At 36.9% G+C, this 17,225-nt stretch overlaps 1 protein-coding gene across 1 annotated transcript in view; it reads right to left on the reverse strand.

Annotated features, from left to right (window-relative positions):
- CCDC171 (coiled-coil domain containing 171) overlaps window positions 1–17,225 on the reverse strand; it is a gene marked incomplete at its 3' end in the record, with an annotated part of 103,521 nt that overhangs the window by 80,228 nt on the left and 6,068 nt on the right. The window contains exons 3-4 of the mRNA XM_010146142.1: window positions 14,610–14,791; window positions 9,372–9,518 (exon numbers count right to left, since the gene is read on the reverse strand). Coding sequence (XP_010144444.1) covers window positions 9,372–9,518; window positions 14,610–14,791 — 329 coding nt within the window. The remainder of the gene's footprint in view (window positions 1–9,371; window positions 9,519–14,609; window positions 14,792–17,225) is intronic.

The raw sequence follows: 17,225 nt of genomic DNA on the forward strand, positions 1-17,225 counted from the left end.
ACAACAAAAATCTGTCAACTCTCTAACGTTTTAAAGCACTAACCTACTATTTTGTTACTGCTGTGTTTCCAGACCTGTAACTATTCTGTTATGTTTTTTGTCTAGCAATTATCAGGACGTTCATGATCTCCTTTACAAATATCCTGACTACTTTAGTCAGTTACTGCATCTCATTATGCAGAAGAACAACCTTGACATGCATGCTTAGTTTAAGCAAAATTGAATTCTCTGAATCAAACTATTGTATCTTTCTTAACCATTTCTAGAACATTTAGAAAAGACAAAAATGCAAACGACTCTGCTAGAAATCTACTTGGAAATTTGGCTTGCCTACAAAGGGTTCAAGAAGTAGTCTATATTTTAACTAAATTTTTTTTTAAGTGATCCAAGCTGAAAAAATTTGTATTTATTGTAACTTGAAAGAAAAGTTATCACCAGATATGTATGTCCAGATGAAGCCCTGGACTCAGATTTCATCTGGAAAAATATTTTTATCAAAACCAGTAACTAAAGATCTGCTATAATGGAAATGCACATGAAATTTTAACTACGCTGTTTTCTATCAATAATTCTTCACTTTGTCTGATAACTGACTTGAAAAGAAAAATTCATTCCAAAATGTCTGTTGGCTTCAAGTTAAATCGGGGAGATCAAGAAAAAGGAATCAATTTTAGAAATACACTTAACATAAGCACATTTAAGGTTACATGAATACAGTTGGAGTTACTGATTATGGAACAGTAAAACAAAGTAGCAAGTATGTAGACTGCATCTTGATTATGAACACTTAAGAGAAACAAACATTAACAGATGTTAAAATAAAAGCTTTTGGCAATTATTTTAAACTTTGTTTGTATAATCACACACACAAAAGGATAGTTTTGAAACAGATGTCCATGGAGAGTCTACTAAAGAGAAAAGCAGCAACAGCACCAAGCTTACCAAACTTACCCCACAGTAGGGTCTGTCAAAAGGCTTAAACTTTGCCTCTTTCCAGGAGTCTAATATGCTTAACATACTTAATAAAAAAATTCACAAATCATGCACAAACACTCCCACTGCACTTCCATACTGCTAAGATTATTCTCAAAAATAGATTGATTTAGACTCTTAATATTATTCTTCCTTCCAAACATCAGCTCCTACTCCCCTTTGTCCTTAATGGAGAACCAACAAACTCCTCTAGCTTCAGTCTGGAAAGACTCCTTAGCACCCTCCAACAGGTGAACATCTGTCAACAGCATGGCTTTGCACAAGAATACTGCCAGCCTAGTAAAAGTAGTTAGGGAATAAACGTAAGTGATGTGAAGTTCATTTCTTAGTAACATTTAAAAAGTCAGCCTGAAAATAATTCTAAGTCTGAAGAGAAGAACAAAGGAAAAAGTAAGGAATGTACCTATCATTTAGAGCAGAAACCATAATTTAAAAAAAAAAAAAAAAATTAAGAAATAGAAACGTCACTGAGACTATTTCACTGCATAACCTCAAGAGCCAAAAAAGCTCTTCTGTCTTTGGTTGGTTTGTTCAATGGTATATTCTCATAGCAAACACTGAAATGGAAAAAAAAAAGTGATTCTTCAAGCGAAGTTTTTAGGCATAACTTACTAATTCACAAGCTCTGTACTGGATTTGACTTGTAAGTGTTACTTTATTTCCTGAGCACCAATCCAAAGTAGAACTATGTCTCTCTTCATCTGAAACAAGAAATGCACGACACTGCCAAAACGATTAACTCACTCTCTCAGAGGGAGCCCCCTAGAACTGGTAGATTTCACCAGGCCCAAGAAGAAAAACAAAACCAGAAAGAATAAATAATGGCTTGAGTAAGGGCATCTGCAAGAATGAAAAATTGGAGCAATCACCTCTGAAAGAGAGTATATAGGTATCAGTTCTCGGTATAGTTCTTTAAAAGTAAAGTCCGTCTCTTTCGGCCAACATGAATGAACACTAGCTGCAAGGACAAGAGACACGGTCTAAACACAAACTCTCAGAAATATAGAAACTTCAGTCCTAAGAAAATCCTGGGACAATGAGGGAAGAGAAGCAGAAGCAAGTAAACACCTGTAAGAAGTGCCACCATATCACTCTTTCGCTGTCTGAACGAAGAGCAATTCCACTTAAAAACAGACATATTTGCAGATGGTTCATTGGCTTGAGTTGTCACAAGTCACTGAAGAAATAACTTGCAGAATTAACATGCCTATAAAAAAAGAAGCACTGGAAAAAACTAGTGTTTCAGTTACAGACATTCCTGATGATCTCTAGAATGTGAGAAACAGGCTAATTGCAAGAAGTGTGTCTAACCTACTGTAAAAGAGGTATGAACCCTAGGCACCAAACAAAGGAGAGTTAGATATACCCGACATATCCCATGGAAAGTATTAAAAGAGATTCAAGACAGTAAACATAGGGAAATGAAATTAGAAACTAGAAATAGAAGTATCTGTTTGACAGGTACCATCCCGGAGATCATATCCCTGTATAAAGGCATAAGAAAATTGACTTGTTCAAAACTGGTGTTTCTTCACAATGTCCTATTCTTGCTTTTAAAGCTGATCTTCTTCTAGATACTGATTCTTTAAAGCTTTGCCTCATTACCAGTAGTTGTTACAATTTTGCTTTTTAAAACCTTGTTTAAATTAGTTCACTAGACCTTCAAAAAACAAAGACCTAGGGAGAAAAATACAATATATTTTTATTCAAGACAAGTCACTGTCAGGGACCTGACAGGAACTGTCACCATTTCCTTGAATTGCTAGAAGCCAAAGATGAAGAGTGAACTAAGTTCTCCTGAAAAGCCTCAGATTGCTCAGGCAAACCTTAATTATAGCTTACCAATATAACCAGATGTCTTACCCAGAAGAGATTCAGATGCTTAAAAGACCTTGCAGAAAAATTACATACGTAAATTGAAGAAATCATATAGATGCTGTCTGTGCCTGATGGAGCAACAAACGTACTTTTTCTGGGTTCTATCATTTGATGGCTGAAGCTTATGGCTCGCTGTACATTAGCGAATTTAAACAGAGTTAGATGCCAGCAAATCAGTGGAAAATTAGTGGGAAAACGAAACCTATCCAGCCATTAGCACATAAGCCTTGTTAAACAATACAGAGTTATTGAAGAAATACCAATTTACTTAGACTGCTCTAAGGAAGAAAATCTTGGAATCACTGATTATCTAAGCCATAGAAGTTTCAACTGAATTGCAAGCTGAGTCTGGAAGTTTTATTTAGGAAGAACACAGCTGCAGAAAACCACTATATAGAAAATCTTCTCTAGTTTGTTAGTAAAGGTTCAAACAGGCTGTACTAATACTTATATGCACTTCACTTCACAGTGAGAAGGTGCATGCTTCAATGAGAATGATCCACTATGAACTCTGTGAGGGGAAGAAAGGTCAGGGATGATTCTAACCTGGAACATCAGAAAAACAATTCCAGAAAGAGAAACGGGATGAGGACAGGAGTTTCATGTCCCTGTCTGATAAACGGAAAGACACTGGTACCAGACTCATGTCAGCCAGGCAAACTTCTTTGAATCAGACAAAAGGTAAGAATCAGTACCCTTACAAAACTGTATGTGTCCGAAAACTTTACACTACGCCTGCCTACAAAGAAACAGCTGTGTGAAAACAAGTTACAGAGAAAGTTTGCGGGGCACAGACATCCAGACCACAGTCTCTCAACTGGGAATCAAAAGAGAATACTTTCTGGTTTAGATTGGAAGCCTTCTTGTCAGTCCAAGTCACAAAGATTGATCTCAAGGATGGATCCAAAAAGTGGGTTCTCCAGTGGTTACAAAATGTTTGCTTACTGAGCAAGGAAAACATTGGTTATTCAACAAAATTCAGTCACTCATTACTTTCATGTGCACTTGCAGTGTATACATATACACATATATATATCCATATGGATATATCAAGGCAGACATCTTAAGTAACACACCAAAACGCAAGGAATCTCCAAAGTTTCCTTAGATACTCAAGCTGAGTCAATTTCAGGCTTAATTTAAAGAATAAAGATATCTGGGATCTGTTTCCATGGTAGCACAGACAGAATTGTGACTTTTTGAGAAACAGCAAATAAAAATTAATAAAGAAAATTTCAATGCCAGCCCTAGAACTTGTGGGCAATCATGGTATATGTTTATCCTAATCCATTAAGGTTCAGACACTTTTTCCAGCATCCTGTTGCACATCAATGCCAATGTGGTTTCTAGAAGGTATTTTCTGCATGCTAACAGTTTGCAATACATTTTCTAAACTGGCTTTTGTGGCTTCCACTTTTTTCAGTCCTTCACACTTGCTCTAAGTATTGTAATATTTTTGTGAATACTGGGGCACTGCGTATTGAAAAAGTAATTCAATATTCTAAATTTATGCAATGCCACAGACACAAAAATGTAAGCATTTGACATTCGCATTTACATCAAAATACCCCTTATCAGATAAATAACAAAGAAAACAATAGGAAAAAATACCTTTACAAGTTTAGATACAGTAATAGAAGTAGTTTTCATCTTCTCTGGTTCCACTTCGATTTCTGAAAGATTTTTCAGTTTCATTTTACTAATAATTTGTCAGGATACTTACAATTGCCTATGGCTGAGGTCCAATCCCTATGTGAAATTCTCACCCAAGATAAAGTTTTAAGGGAAGAGGACACACGTGTACCTCATATCTGGATCATAATCCACCCACTCTGTTTCTGTGCTTCCATATTCAGATTAACATCTTCCTTTTTCCTACATAGAAGCATTTCCCTATGACTCATAACTCAAATCAGGAGGTCAGGTCTAAATGTACTAACCACTTCCACCTAGTGTTAGAAATGCTGATGCCTCTTCATCATGGTAAGGTGGAGCCATCTCCTGTCCGGATAATAAACAACATTTTAGTAACTACAAAGTTCCTTAACTACAAACAATTCTTAATTACTTAAGTAAATGTTCTTTCAGCCTGACTCAGCACAGTCAACCCCCACTATAAACAATTCCTCTTTATGAAGTCTAGAGTAACATGTCTCATTGGCAGAGAAGCCATACTTGACTTAAAGACCAAGTCCTTCCCCATCTGCAACTGAGCGGCAGTTGGAAAACTCACAAGAACTGCTCTCTCTTTCCACGGTACCTTGAGGGGAAAAAGATGTCCTGTTTGGTTCTCATTCTCAGCAGCTGGTAAACCCCTTAGCAGTACATGAACTGACACTGTTACTTTATACATGCACATAGACAAGATTAACATGTGACTTCAACTAACTCCTGGTGAGGGCTACATACAACAGTATTGAAACAACATCAGTCTGATAGCAAGGTAAGAGCTAACAGCCTTCAAACTGCACTTGAATAATATCCTGACACAGGAGATGATAAAGTGGAAGGTCTTCTCAGAAAGTCCATTATGTCAGTGAGCTTGTAACTGGAAAAACGTGAACCTCGGAGCCACCACAGAGATATTACAAATTTGCAGTGCTCAGAGGATATATAAGACAGTCACAGTAGCTAGAATTCCTAGATGCCACTAGATGACACTAGAGTGAGGACACTGGAAAGCAAATGATTAAGTAGTGGTAAGCCATCAAGATGTGTGTAGTCATAGAAGACAAGTAGTTTGAAGTTTAACCAGCAGCACTTTTAACTGGCTGAGGAATGTGTCCCCTCTCACACTGCTTTGGAGCTTTTTCAGGTCTTTCTTATGAGAACTATAAGTTGCCTAACACTGAAGTTCATGGTGCAATTAATAACAAAGAGAAAAATAAAGCAGGTCCATGAGTTTGCAGGGATTTGTTTTGTTTTTAGCTGGGACCTAAATTTCATGTTTTGCTGTCTTAGATACAGTAAGAAATAATACACCCATGGCCTTAAACTATTGCATGTACATATACCTTCTGCAAATACTGAGATAGACCATCACTCAAATCTTCAGTACAAATATATCAAGATTTTGTTTTACTACTGAATCTCAGGATAAAGAGGCAGAATGATAGAAGGTACGGTACGTGTTCCACTTTAGAAGAATTCCATGTCCATGTATTGATATACCACATTGGCATCATACAAACTGGAAAGCTAGCAGGTTAGACACTGTACCAACAGCTATCTTTCCACTGAAGAGTTCACAGAAACTTGCCATTATTCTTTCTTTTTATTTCTAACTCTAGAAACTCCTCTTTTAGGCCCTGTCTGGAATGACAGGATATGTCTGGAATGAAGGATAAAACCAGACTAATATTAGGACAAACCAACAAACAAAAAAACCAAACAAAAAAAAGGTGGGGGCAGACTTTTTAAATCTCCCTTTCTCTAAAATATAGTCAGTTAGATACAATTCTTCATAAGAGTGCCATCATACAAAAAGATTCTAAATTTACCATTTCCTATCACCACTGAAACAGGTATTTTCCCATGGACCTCTCCCTCATGTCTGGCAGAGGGTAGTAAAGGAATAACTTTGTGAACTCCAAAAAAAAGTTCATCCTCACTGCGCATAAAGCAGCATATAACAAAAGATTCTAAGATTGCCTTTTAATTACAATTACACTGTTCTTCACACAAATCACCTTAAGAAGTTTGCTGCCATCATCTAGAACTTAAGTACAAATTTTCTAACCAAATGCCCATTAACACAAGGTACTCTGCATGGAAATTTAAATAAGGCATGTCTCCTGGGTCCATCTTTCCACAAAATCCAAATTTCAATCTGTAAGCTAAAAATTCCCTCAAGAGAGATACAGAAATATAGGACTACTTAATGAATAAATGTAGACCATTCTGTCTGGAGTATACTACTTTAAGGCTGCTGTATCTGAATGAAAATCCATCTCAAATATTGAAATCACAGGCAAAAATAAGAGTTGTATTTAACTACAGCTTAAGGTACAGGGCTGGTTACCAGAACTTTACCCATATTTCTAACAAGGGTAAAACTTATTACCATACATTGAGGAGTTTTAAATTGATAGCTAGAACACCACAGAACTATGTGGGAATAATACCAGATGGGCAGAAACACAGGGAGACTTCAGCACGTTGGCACACAATAAAAACTACTGCCCAGGCTTTAACACCCTTCTTTAATGCCTCTTCCATAATGTCAGAAGAATCTGGCAACTAAGAATGTGGTCCATAGAGGCTATCATGCTAGTGAGGCAGTTGTTAAGGCAGAGAGGAGGAAATTCTACTGGCAACAATGTGTTTTAATTCCAACAACCTCTAGGCTTCACAGAATTACTTTTTTCTACTTCGTAACGTGGCACGACCTTTGCAAAGAGCATAGTCCTTTCTTTCAACCAAATTAGAAGGAAAGGTTGTGCCCATCTCCCTGCTTTATGTCTGTCCTTGAACACTCCCCCGTTTCCTTCCTTTATAGCCTCCAAGACCAAAGTTCCAATAACTGTGCTACAATAGTTAAGAGCCACTTATCTTGTCCTTTTGGTTGAGGTCCTTCCACTCTTACTTCAGCATGAAGGACAGATACCTCAGCTAAACTGAGCTCCAGAAGGTAAGAGGAATTTATAAACAAATTCATAAATCAAAGAAAGGTTGCAATTAGATTTCAAACTCTGTTAATACTAAATTATTTCCCAGTATACAATTTTCTGGAAGAGGATTATGGGTGAGAGAACATTTAAAACAGATTTTATTAACCTGAATTCTGAACTTGAGAACCACTGCAACCTTTCATGACCACAGAAAAGGCAGAACACATTTTGCTCCACAAATGGTGATGCAGAATACTGGTACATTGGAAGAGCAGATGATGCTATGGTCATCATCTAGAACTCTGGAGTTTTGAGTCCACTATTCAGTATGAAGTGTACAGTAATCAATACAGCCTGCAGTAATCAATATTGAAAGCTTAAAATATCTAGCTTAAAATATCTAGGTATTTTCAGAGATGCTTATCAGGTAATCTCTCTGACTTCAAGATCTTTTCCTGTAGTGTGAATACATTGTCTTCTCATAATATTATTAAGAGATTCAATAAGTTAAAAGAAATTGATAAAAATTCAGCATCGATGTAAACAGCCTAGCTGATTGTGTTTGATAGACCGTTCCATGTTAAAACCATGCCCAGGGCATAGCAGACAGAAATTTTCCAGGAACTGAGTGCTTCCTTTTCAAATTTACAGATGGTGAGCACTCTCAATCAAAATATTTAGAAAGATAACTTGCTGCCTTGCTTCTTCTTTCAGCTCATTATTCCTATGTTAATATATTAAAAGCCATGAAGTCACAAAAAAGCCCTCATTCAAGTACTTGGAAGCAAAAATCTTTGTTTTTTAATGGGCTATTGGAACTTCACAGTACGCAGCACTCTACAACTGAAGGTAATTCTGCTTAGGCCAGTATGTGCAGCTCACAATACCTGACAATGGATTTCCTGTAGATCTCTCTGAGGGCACAAAAGTCTACCTTGTTGGTCAATAAGTCAGTGGTTTTAGCTGATGAGCTTTGATCTTCCCTGTAGGAAATTCCTTTTGTATTTCATCTTCAATGCTGGGTTCTACCTACCTAGCAATCAATGCTTTAAACATTGTTTTTGCCTTTAAAAGAAAAATAACAAACACAGCTGAAATCTGTGTATCACTTACTCCTTAAGGGCTCCCAATATCCTGCAAGAGCCAATAAAATTGTAAAATTCATTGCAGAAAATATTTAAAGATGCGTTTGGTAGAAAACTTACATCAGGATAAAGAATCATCCAGTGGCTATGCTTTTCTGCAGTGACAAATGTTCTACCAACAAAGTTTTTCTTGGTCCAGACAGATAACATAGTTTACTACAAAGCCTATGAGCGGACAAACAAAATGTCAAAACTTAGGAGAGAACTAGCAGTTTTGTAAAAGGAGCACACTTACAAGATATTAGTCTTAGACTTAAGAGTTCTCAGCAACAGATGTCACTCAATGGACAGGCCAACTAAAACTACCTGCAGCATTTGAGTGTAAATAGAAGGAGGCTACCATAACACCACTCTGGTCTTCCAGCACATTATTCTCTCTACCTAGCATACCATCTGGTGAATTTCTGAGCTTCAGTATATTCTCTACTGCAAATTCACTAATTCTTAAAATCTATTCTTAAGGAAGATAGACAAATTAAGACGTTAGGGAAAAGGTACAGATTTCCTAAAGCAAAGTTAATCTTGTTTTCACGCTTCCCATCTGCTGTTCAAACACCAGTCTCGTCAGGCACACAGTTTAAGTGGCATTCACCTGTTCAGCCTTTTCTTTGAAACCAATTTCAATGTTTTGTTAATCCAGTACACAGAATTCTCAGCCTAACAGGAAAGTTCCATCCTTCAGAAATGAAACTGACCCAAGTGCCAGTGCTTGCTGAGCATAATAGCAATAGTCAAAAAGCCTTACTTCAAGTTCTCTTTTAAGTTGCTCCTCTCGTTCAGCACTGTATTCAAGCTCACCAGCCTGGCGTCTCAGCAGGTCAGTACAGCCATTATGTTCCAACTCCACATGTTTCATTTTCTTGCGTATATTTTGCAGTGCATTATTCTGCTCCTTGAAAAAATAAAGCATTAAGAGACACTTTTATTAAAGTATTACAGTAAAGAGTTCAAAAGAGGAATACTTTGTGAATGGAGACTGCCTTAGAACAGGTTATTAAAATCTAACCTGTTAGCACATGTCAACAACCATTTACCCAACAACAGACATGCTCTTCATTCACCACCAGGTAAAATGCATTGGTTCAAAAAACACGTTATTAATGTGACCTTCTGTGGTAATACTAAAACCAGAGCCATTTCCCCACAGGAAATCTTTCCCTTTAAAGAGTACAAGACTGTTCTTCCAAACTCCTCTCGCCCAGCTCAATGGCAATGATGGAGAGGGAAACATTTAGGCATATTTGACAAAATTATACATAGGGACAGAAGTTCTATTTTGTTCTGCTTTTAATTGTTAGGACGTGAAATCAAATGAGACATTTTTAGAAATAAATACTCCCATAAACTAAACAGTCTTTATTTCTGCTATTCCAAGAAGGACTTTCTTTGTCTATGAACTGAACTACTTTTTAAAATTATCTACATGAACTATGAAGTTCTCAGTAGAATAAAATAACCAAGCTGTTCCCTACTTCAATTTCTGCATTCAGAAGTTGAACCAAGCTACAGACTGGGACAATTACTAACACTACTGGACTCAGAATTCTGTGGAGTGCTGCAAAATCCACATTCACACCACACCAGGCTCAGAGGAAAGTAGCCAAATAATGAACCTCAATACTCTAGCACAAACTTAATCTGGAGATCCCAGAAGTCTCAAAAAGAATAGCTCTGGTTTAGTGGACAGGAATAAGCTTTTCCATAACCAGCATCAGAAGCAAGCTACAAATCCAGCGATTTAGTTGAAGGACCTTTGGAGACTCAATTTGATAAAATTACTTTCTGTGGAAAACACGGAAAGATTACAGTAAGTCCTCCCATTCATTTACTGCTATTGAATACCATGGCAAGAGACATTTTGTGAAAATAAACCAGCTGGTCTGCAAATTCTGCTATTACTCTTACATCAAATAATCTTGTTTCCAGAAATTACTAATCATAATGCATCTGCAGAGCGGGGAGGAGGAGGAGGAGAAAATGAATTATTCATATAGAATGATTCTTTGGAAGATTAAGACAGAACCATGTTTATATATGAAGATCAAAGAAATACAAGTCTAGTTTCTAAAGTTTGAAAAATGAATTTTGAAAGTTCTTCCAGACTGAAGGTAGAAAGTTTTGGCCACTCAAGCATGACAATAAGGGAATCACAACTCTTCTACAGTGCTGTTACCAACTAGTAACTGAAAAAGCTAAACTTATTTTCTCTCTTCTTTCATGTACAGACACTATGGCATGATTTTTTGGCATCTTCTGAAAAGATAACAACGAGTACACATGTGAAAAAAAACAGGAACCTCGATAAATCAAAATAATGAAAAAATAGTTAAAAGCCTGGTTAAAGACTAAATTTAAGCTAATCCTCTAACTTTGCCTGTGATATCGAATCAATGCATAGGTTTCTTGCTATCAGCATAAAAAAAAAAATTAACCATTTTTATACAAATAGTTACTAGAAACTACTCTCACTCTCTCCATACCAGAGAGATACAGAGATATTTATCTCTTCAGGTATGTCTTCCAGATATTAACAAAAGAGAGGTGGGAAAAGCACACATGGACTAAGTAATGCTGGAAATACTACATCAAGATTTTAAAAACATTTTATACTAGAAATGTAGTTAACATTAATCAGACTATCATTAATATGAATACATCTTGTTATACAAGTCAACATTTGCAGGATTTCAGAATCTTAGAGAAGCTTCCAAACTTCTCAGACTTGGTATGAAATTGTGCAAGACTATCCCAGGTCTTAGAACCTGCACTTAGAAGGTTGAAAGAGAAACATACTACACCATGTAAAAAGAACCCATATATATATATATATACACACACACCTACATATCATATCTATATCTGTTTGTGAAAAACATGGCTGATTTTCTTAAAGAGTGTGTGTAAACAACGTGATCTCACAAATAGTCTAAAGAAAAACTGAGTGTTCTGTGAAGAAATACTATATTCTGACTAACCACAAGGTGATGCTATTGCACTTACTGTCTCTTAGTAGGAAGCGGATGGCATGCTAAGCACACCCAATAGAGCATGCTACAAACCTGTCAGGAAGCATAGAGGATTACTCTCCCTCCCTATCTTAGAGACACATTTCAATAGGTTAAGGTTCGTTTCCATGCTTGCCTCAGCATTTTCATAGCCAAGTTCAGAATTACAGTTCATGAAGTTTAGTTTTTCCAACCAAGATTTGCACACATACTTAAAATTTCTCTTCTATGTATATATTAAGAGCAAAATTAAATCCACTTTAGCTACCTTTCATTTCATAACTCATAGTAACAACGAAAGTATTTAAAACAAGCCTGTAAATACACAATGCAAAAGACTGGAACACATTTGAAGTCACAATTTATAAACCCAGATCCTTCTGACACTTATCTGTCAAGTTCAAATCAATTAAGCTGTCAACAACAACTAAGGCAGTCAAGTCCACATTTGACAATTATTTATGAACTTTTTTACTTGCTGGAAAAGTATTTATGTATGTGTTTTTAATTTGCCGGAATTTTATAATTATGCATAAAACCTGTAACTAGGATGATGGGCAGGGGAATAGCTACAAAATAGCAAACAGGAAAACAGGAAGTTTTTCCTGTTGAAAGCAGGTTAGGAGTTGACACCTTGTAGTGAATCACGCTTATCTTAAAGGTGAACAATTTTCTAGCTTTAATACAGTTACTGACCAAATACCTGCACTTACAGATCACCTCTACTGCTGAATATACATCCATTGACAGAAAACACTGTCCCAAACAATCCACTGCTCCTTTTGATCTAAGACCAAACTTCACTTGAGAGAGTGCACCTCTCCCACATCGCTCATTTTACACAGCATTACACTCACTGAATGCAGCTTCTAAAAAACAGTGTCTAGAATAGAAGTTAAGTCCGTTCCAAAGCCTCCTCAACTTAACTTGGCCCACTGTTAGCCAGAACTCAGAGGCAAAGCTCCACTCTCAGCCTGCTTCACCTGGCAGCTTAGAAAACTAAACTGCATCTAAAAATAGGTTTCGTCACAGGATACACCTAACTCTACTTTTGTAAGCATCAGCTTTGAATGAAAACTGAGTCATATTTCTGTTTGAGAAGGGAGACGTTGGGGTATCACCTGTCAATCAGCTCATATGTTTTTCTCCGATACCTTCTATCTCCTTGGCTTTCTCTTTTTTTTTTTTTTTTATAATTATTCCTTTATGGTTCTCTTAACTGTTCCTTCAAAGCACTGTTCATCATATCCACAAAATGACTGGGAAGAGAGAGAGGAGGAAACTTTGGTTTTATCCTTCATTCACAGGAAATCCAGTTCAGTGGGATCCTTCTCCAACATCACGGCTCCTGATCATTAAGATAACAGAGCACAACTCCTTTTAGAGGAGTTCTCCACAGAGAGAAACACTACATACACACACACTACTCGATTTCTACTTCACGTCTCATTATTGCACCTCTCTTTCCAGACCTTGTCTTCAAATAAACAGGTGAAGAGTAAGTTCACAGGACTTCTGTAATACACATAACTAAGGGATCCTCTCTACCATGTTTTTTTAAGAGCTGCTCCTACAGGTGCCGTATAGAATCTGCCCAACAGCACCGTGATGTAGTACAACAGGTAGGCTTGCTGTTAGAACTTGGCTATCAGACTGTCAGCTAAGTACTGTTGTGTGTCATTTGGGAAGAGTGTTTATCACTGTTCCAGGCTTGGAACTGACCAGGTGGCAAGAAAGCAGCACTAATTTTCTACTGCTTGACCAGTGCCTAGACCAACTGAGATGAGCCTGCCTCATCTTAAAAGGAGCTATAAGAGAAGAAAATAGGAATATGAAAGATGAAAAAGTCTCACTAAATAAATGAAAGTGACTCTCTTAGTGACACTCTGTTCTCTATACATGCCTTGCATATGAGTAAATGGCTATCAGCCTTAACAGAGCCTCTGCACTACACTTCTTTAAAAGCATAACTACAGCTGAATACATTCTTGGTTCTCCTCAGATGGTATTATTACATTGCTAAGATGTAAGGTAATTCAATTGTCAACTAAAACATATTAAAATTATTAAATTATAGTTGTGTAATTGTTTTTGGCCTTGTGGAGCAGGTAAAAGTTGGATATGCTGACTCACCATTTCACACCTTAATGCTACTACATTTCTTTAAAAATGTAATTCAATGGAACTGAATAGACCAATTGATTTTTTAAAGTTTTTTAAAAGTTAATTCTTATTAATTTTTTTTACATATTTAACATCTAAAGGATTTATACATACCAGTGCAACTCAAATTTGAAAACTACTTTTTTCATTAAATACAAGAAAACAAGTTATCTGAAGACTAAAAAACCTTTAGTCTAAAACAGATTATAAGGCCACCTCTCAGTATTAAACAAAAATCACAGTCTAAAACAGATTATAAGGCCACCTCTTTGCATTAAACAATTTTTTTCTAACCAAAATTTCCAGAATTTCCAACACCAGTCATTTAACATATGTGGTATGGAGTCAATAATGTACAATGTACAGCTGTAAATCCCATCATCACTGTTTGGGTTTCCTGACAGTGTGTAATCTCCATATTATACAAATTATATTCATGTTCATAGGCTATTAGATGTCAGACTGGGAGAGGCAAATGGGAAATGAAAACAGAAGCTAAGTGTTGGGTGGCCCTGATTTTACTAACTCAGCTCTGCATGACAGTGCAAACAGGCCTCACTACCACTATGGACTGGTGACTTGGTTTAGGTATTTACCATGAAAAGCAGCCTCAACACATTTCTCCAAATCAGAAAAGACTGTGACACAGGAAGTGTAACCTTGTAAAGCTACCTTCTTCAGAAATATTCTACAGTATTAAATTGCTTGGGAGATATTTTTATCTAAACCAGAAAAACCCCAACCTACAACAAACTTGGACCAAAAAAGTTCCAGCCGTCATCTCATGCAACTTTCCAACTATTAACACATCATACCTGCAAAACAATTTCTAGCTTGGTCCTTTCCTTAAGAAGCAATTCATATTCACTGCTGCAAGTTCTGCGGATATCATCCTTCTCATTTGCAAGTCTTTGCTCTTGTTCTTTCCACTTCTGCTGAGCAATATAAAATGTTTTCTCAGACTCTGCCACTTCCCGCTGAAGTCTTTCATTCAATGCTATTGTTTACAGAAAAAAAGAAAGACAAAAAGGTAAGTAACACTGCAATACTTGTTCAGAAAAAACCTCATATGATGATTGTCAGTTCTTCTGTGTATTGTGATACCCTGTGCAACACTGGAATGCTTCCAGCATCCGAGAGCAGGACCTGCAAAGAAACAATCAAATTTTATGTTCCTATAGCATCTTTAAGACAAGGCTATAGGAACGCTTTAGAGGTTTTTATAAATTAAAACTCTCCTCTTGGAAAAGGATGAAAACTTGAGATAAGTCTTTCAAGTGAGGTCTCTACAACATTTGTTTAGCTTATTTCCAAATGTCTATTTGATATAGACATTAGATTGTATCAGTTAACTTTGAGCTCAGTTTCAATGACAGTAAAGACACACCCCATGAAAGGGACTATAGGAAAACCTAAGGCAGGTTAGGATAGTGAGCAAAAATTTAGCTTTTCCAAGGACATTTACTGCAGCTCAAGAGATTTAAATGGTCAGCCCAGCAAATATCCTGAGATAGGGTAATATACTCTATACTCTTCTGCAAACTTCATTACCAGTGCCTCTTTATTTAAGCAGTTTAACCAGGAACTTTGCTTTATTTTATGAACTGCAGTTTTCAGATTAAAGTTACTTTGCATCAGCTTTTATTTTGCTAGATACAACCAGCCACATTGGCATTTAAGTGATAGCCACTTTCTAACAGATTTTTATTTAAAATTTATGCCATTTTTCTGACGTTTATTCCCAGTTGAAGAAGGGTAAAGCGAACCAAAGAGACATATTAAGACAACATAGAGAATTGGTGGACACAATGATGGGACTGTCAGAGAGCAGAAAGTCAACCATCACTGAGAACAGCAGAAAAACAATTCGGAGGAAATACTGAAGAAGACAAGCCATAAATAAGGTCTCCTGTCCAAGAAGCTAAGTCAGGGTCACATCAAAGTACCAAATGAGGTGAGAAACATTCCAAATGACCAGGGAAAACAAGCAGAAAGTTGTAAGTGGCAAAATAATTAACAAACAACATCATGATTATTTGACTACTTTGCACCTGTCACAGAAAAAAAAAAAAACAAAAAACAGTATGAGGAATTTCAACCAATGTAATGAACTTACTGTCAGAAGAAACTCACACACACACACATTTAGGAAACATCTCTTGCCTCTGCAAAATCTATCCTATTCCCATTTTGTTCTCACCTCACATGAGCCTTCAGAGAGGTTACAGGATGAGCAGAAGACCGAGGTCACTCTCCTATAGTTCCTCCATCAGCAACACTCCCTTTTGAGTAATGCCTCTTGGTGCCTGAATGTACAGTCACTACTGTGGCCCCAGCTCCTGTTCAGGCGGCTGCTCTGCACCTGTCTCTTCTGCCATTTCTTTTTTTCCCTCTTCTTTTTCTCTTAATTTCAGCATTTACCACCCTTTCTCAAGCATGTTTTGCAAAGGCACCACGCACTCTGGTGGGCAGTTTGGTGCATGGTGTTGAGTGAGTTTGCCTGTTGCAGAGCTGGCTAGGATTAGCTTCAAGCAGACCCAGATCTCCTTCCTCCCACACAGGTTGCCCTGCAGACCTGCACCTATCATCAACACCTGCCAGCTGTGCCCGATACAGCAGACAATGAGTTTTCTAAATTATAAAGTGAATCACAAAATGAGATTTAAAGTATTGTGAAAGACACACATACACTACTCACTTCTAAACTGACAAGCAAACTAGCTGTAAAGTTAGAAGGCACAGAAGAAACATAGCCTTCCTACAAGTGAGAAAGCGGCAGTTCAAGTCTTCAGCTCGCAAGTGCAGGGTAATTTCCAAAGAGCAAGAAAACGCCTTTTTCCAATTTGCAATCCATAAAAATATTTTTTGTGTGTGTTCTTCAAAGGAGTGAAAAGTTCAGCTTTGTTGTTATCTTAAAGATAATTGGTACTTTAAGTACTAGCAAGCTGCTGAGTTTCCTTCCGTTCTTGGAAGGATAAAAGCTCTGCAAAGAGTGTTCTAAACTCTTCATGGAACATCAAAGGTTCAGCAAACTCATAAATGCATCTCCTATACTAGATTTAAAATGTATACTTGCTTAGGTAATTAAAACTGCACCTCATTTACTTATAAGGTCAAGAAATCTCTCTCTGTTGAGGAGGACTGAGGAAATTCTTAGTTTCAGAATACAAAACTAGTAAGTCTAACACAAAACTAGTAAGTCTAAGTAAAAAAACTTCCCTTCCACATACTACCGTCACAACATAAACATTTCACTACCTATTAAGCCAGAAACCAGCCACGAGCAATGAAAAGCCTAAAACCTTTGAAAAGATGAAAGAAAGAAAACAGAAGAGAACTTTGCAAAAAAGATGTTGAAAACATACAAACAAATGAACAGGGATGGATTTTCTCTTTATTTTTTCCCCCTAAAATAGAAAAGGAAGACCTGC

The sequence above is a fragment of the Buceros rhinoceros genome, unplaced genomic scaffold (assembly GCF_000710305.1).
Source record: "Buceros rhinoceros silvestris isolate BGI_N320 unplaced genomic scaffold, ASM71030v1 scaffold8662, whole genome shotgun sequence".
Taxonomy (NCBI): domain Eukaryota; kingdom Metazoa; phylum Chordata; class Aves; order Bucerotiformes; family Bucerotidae; genus Buceros; species Buceros rhinoceros.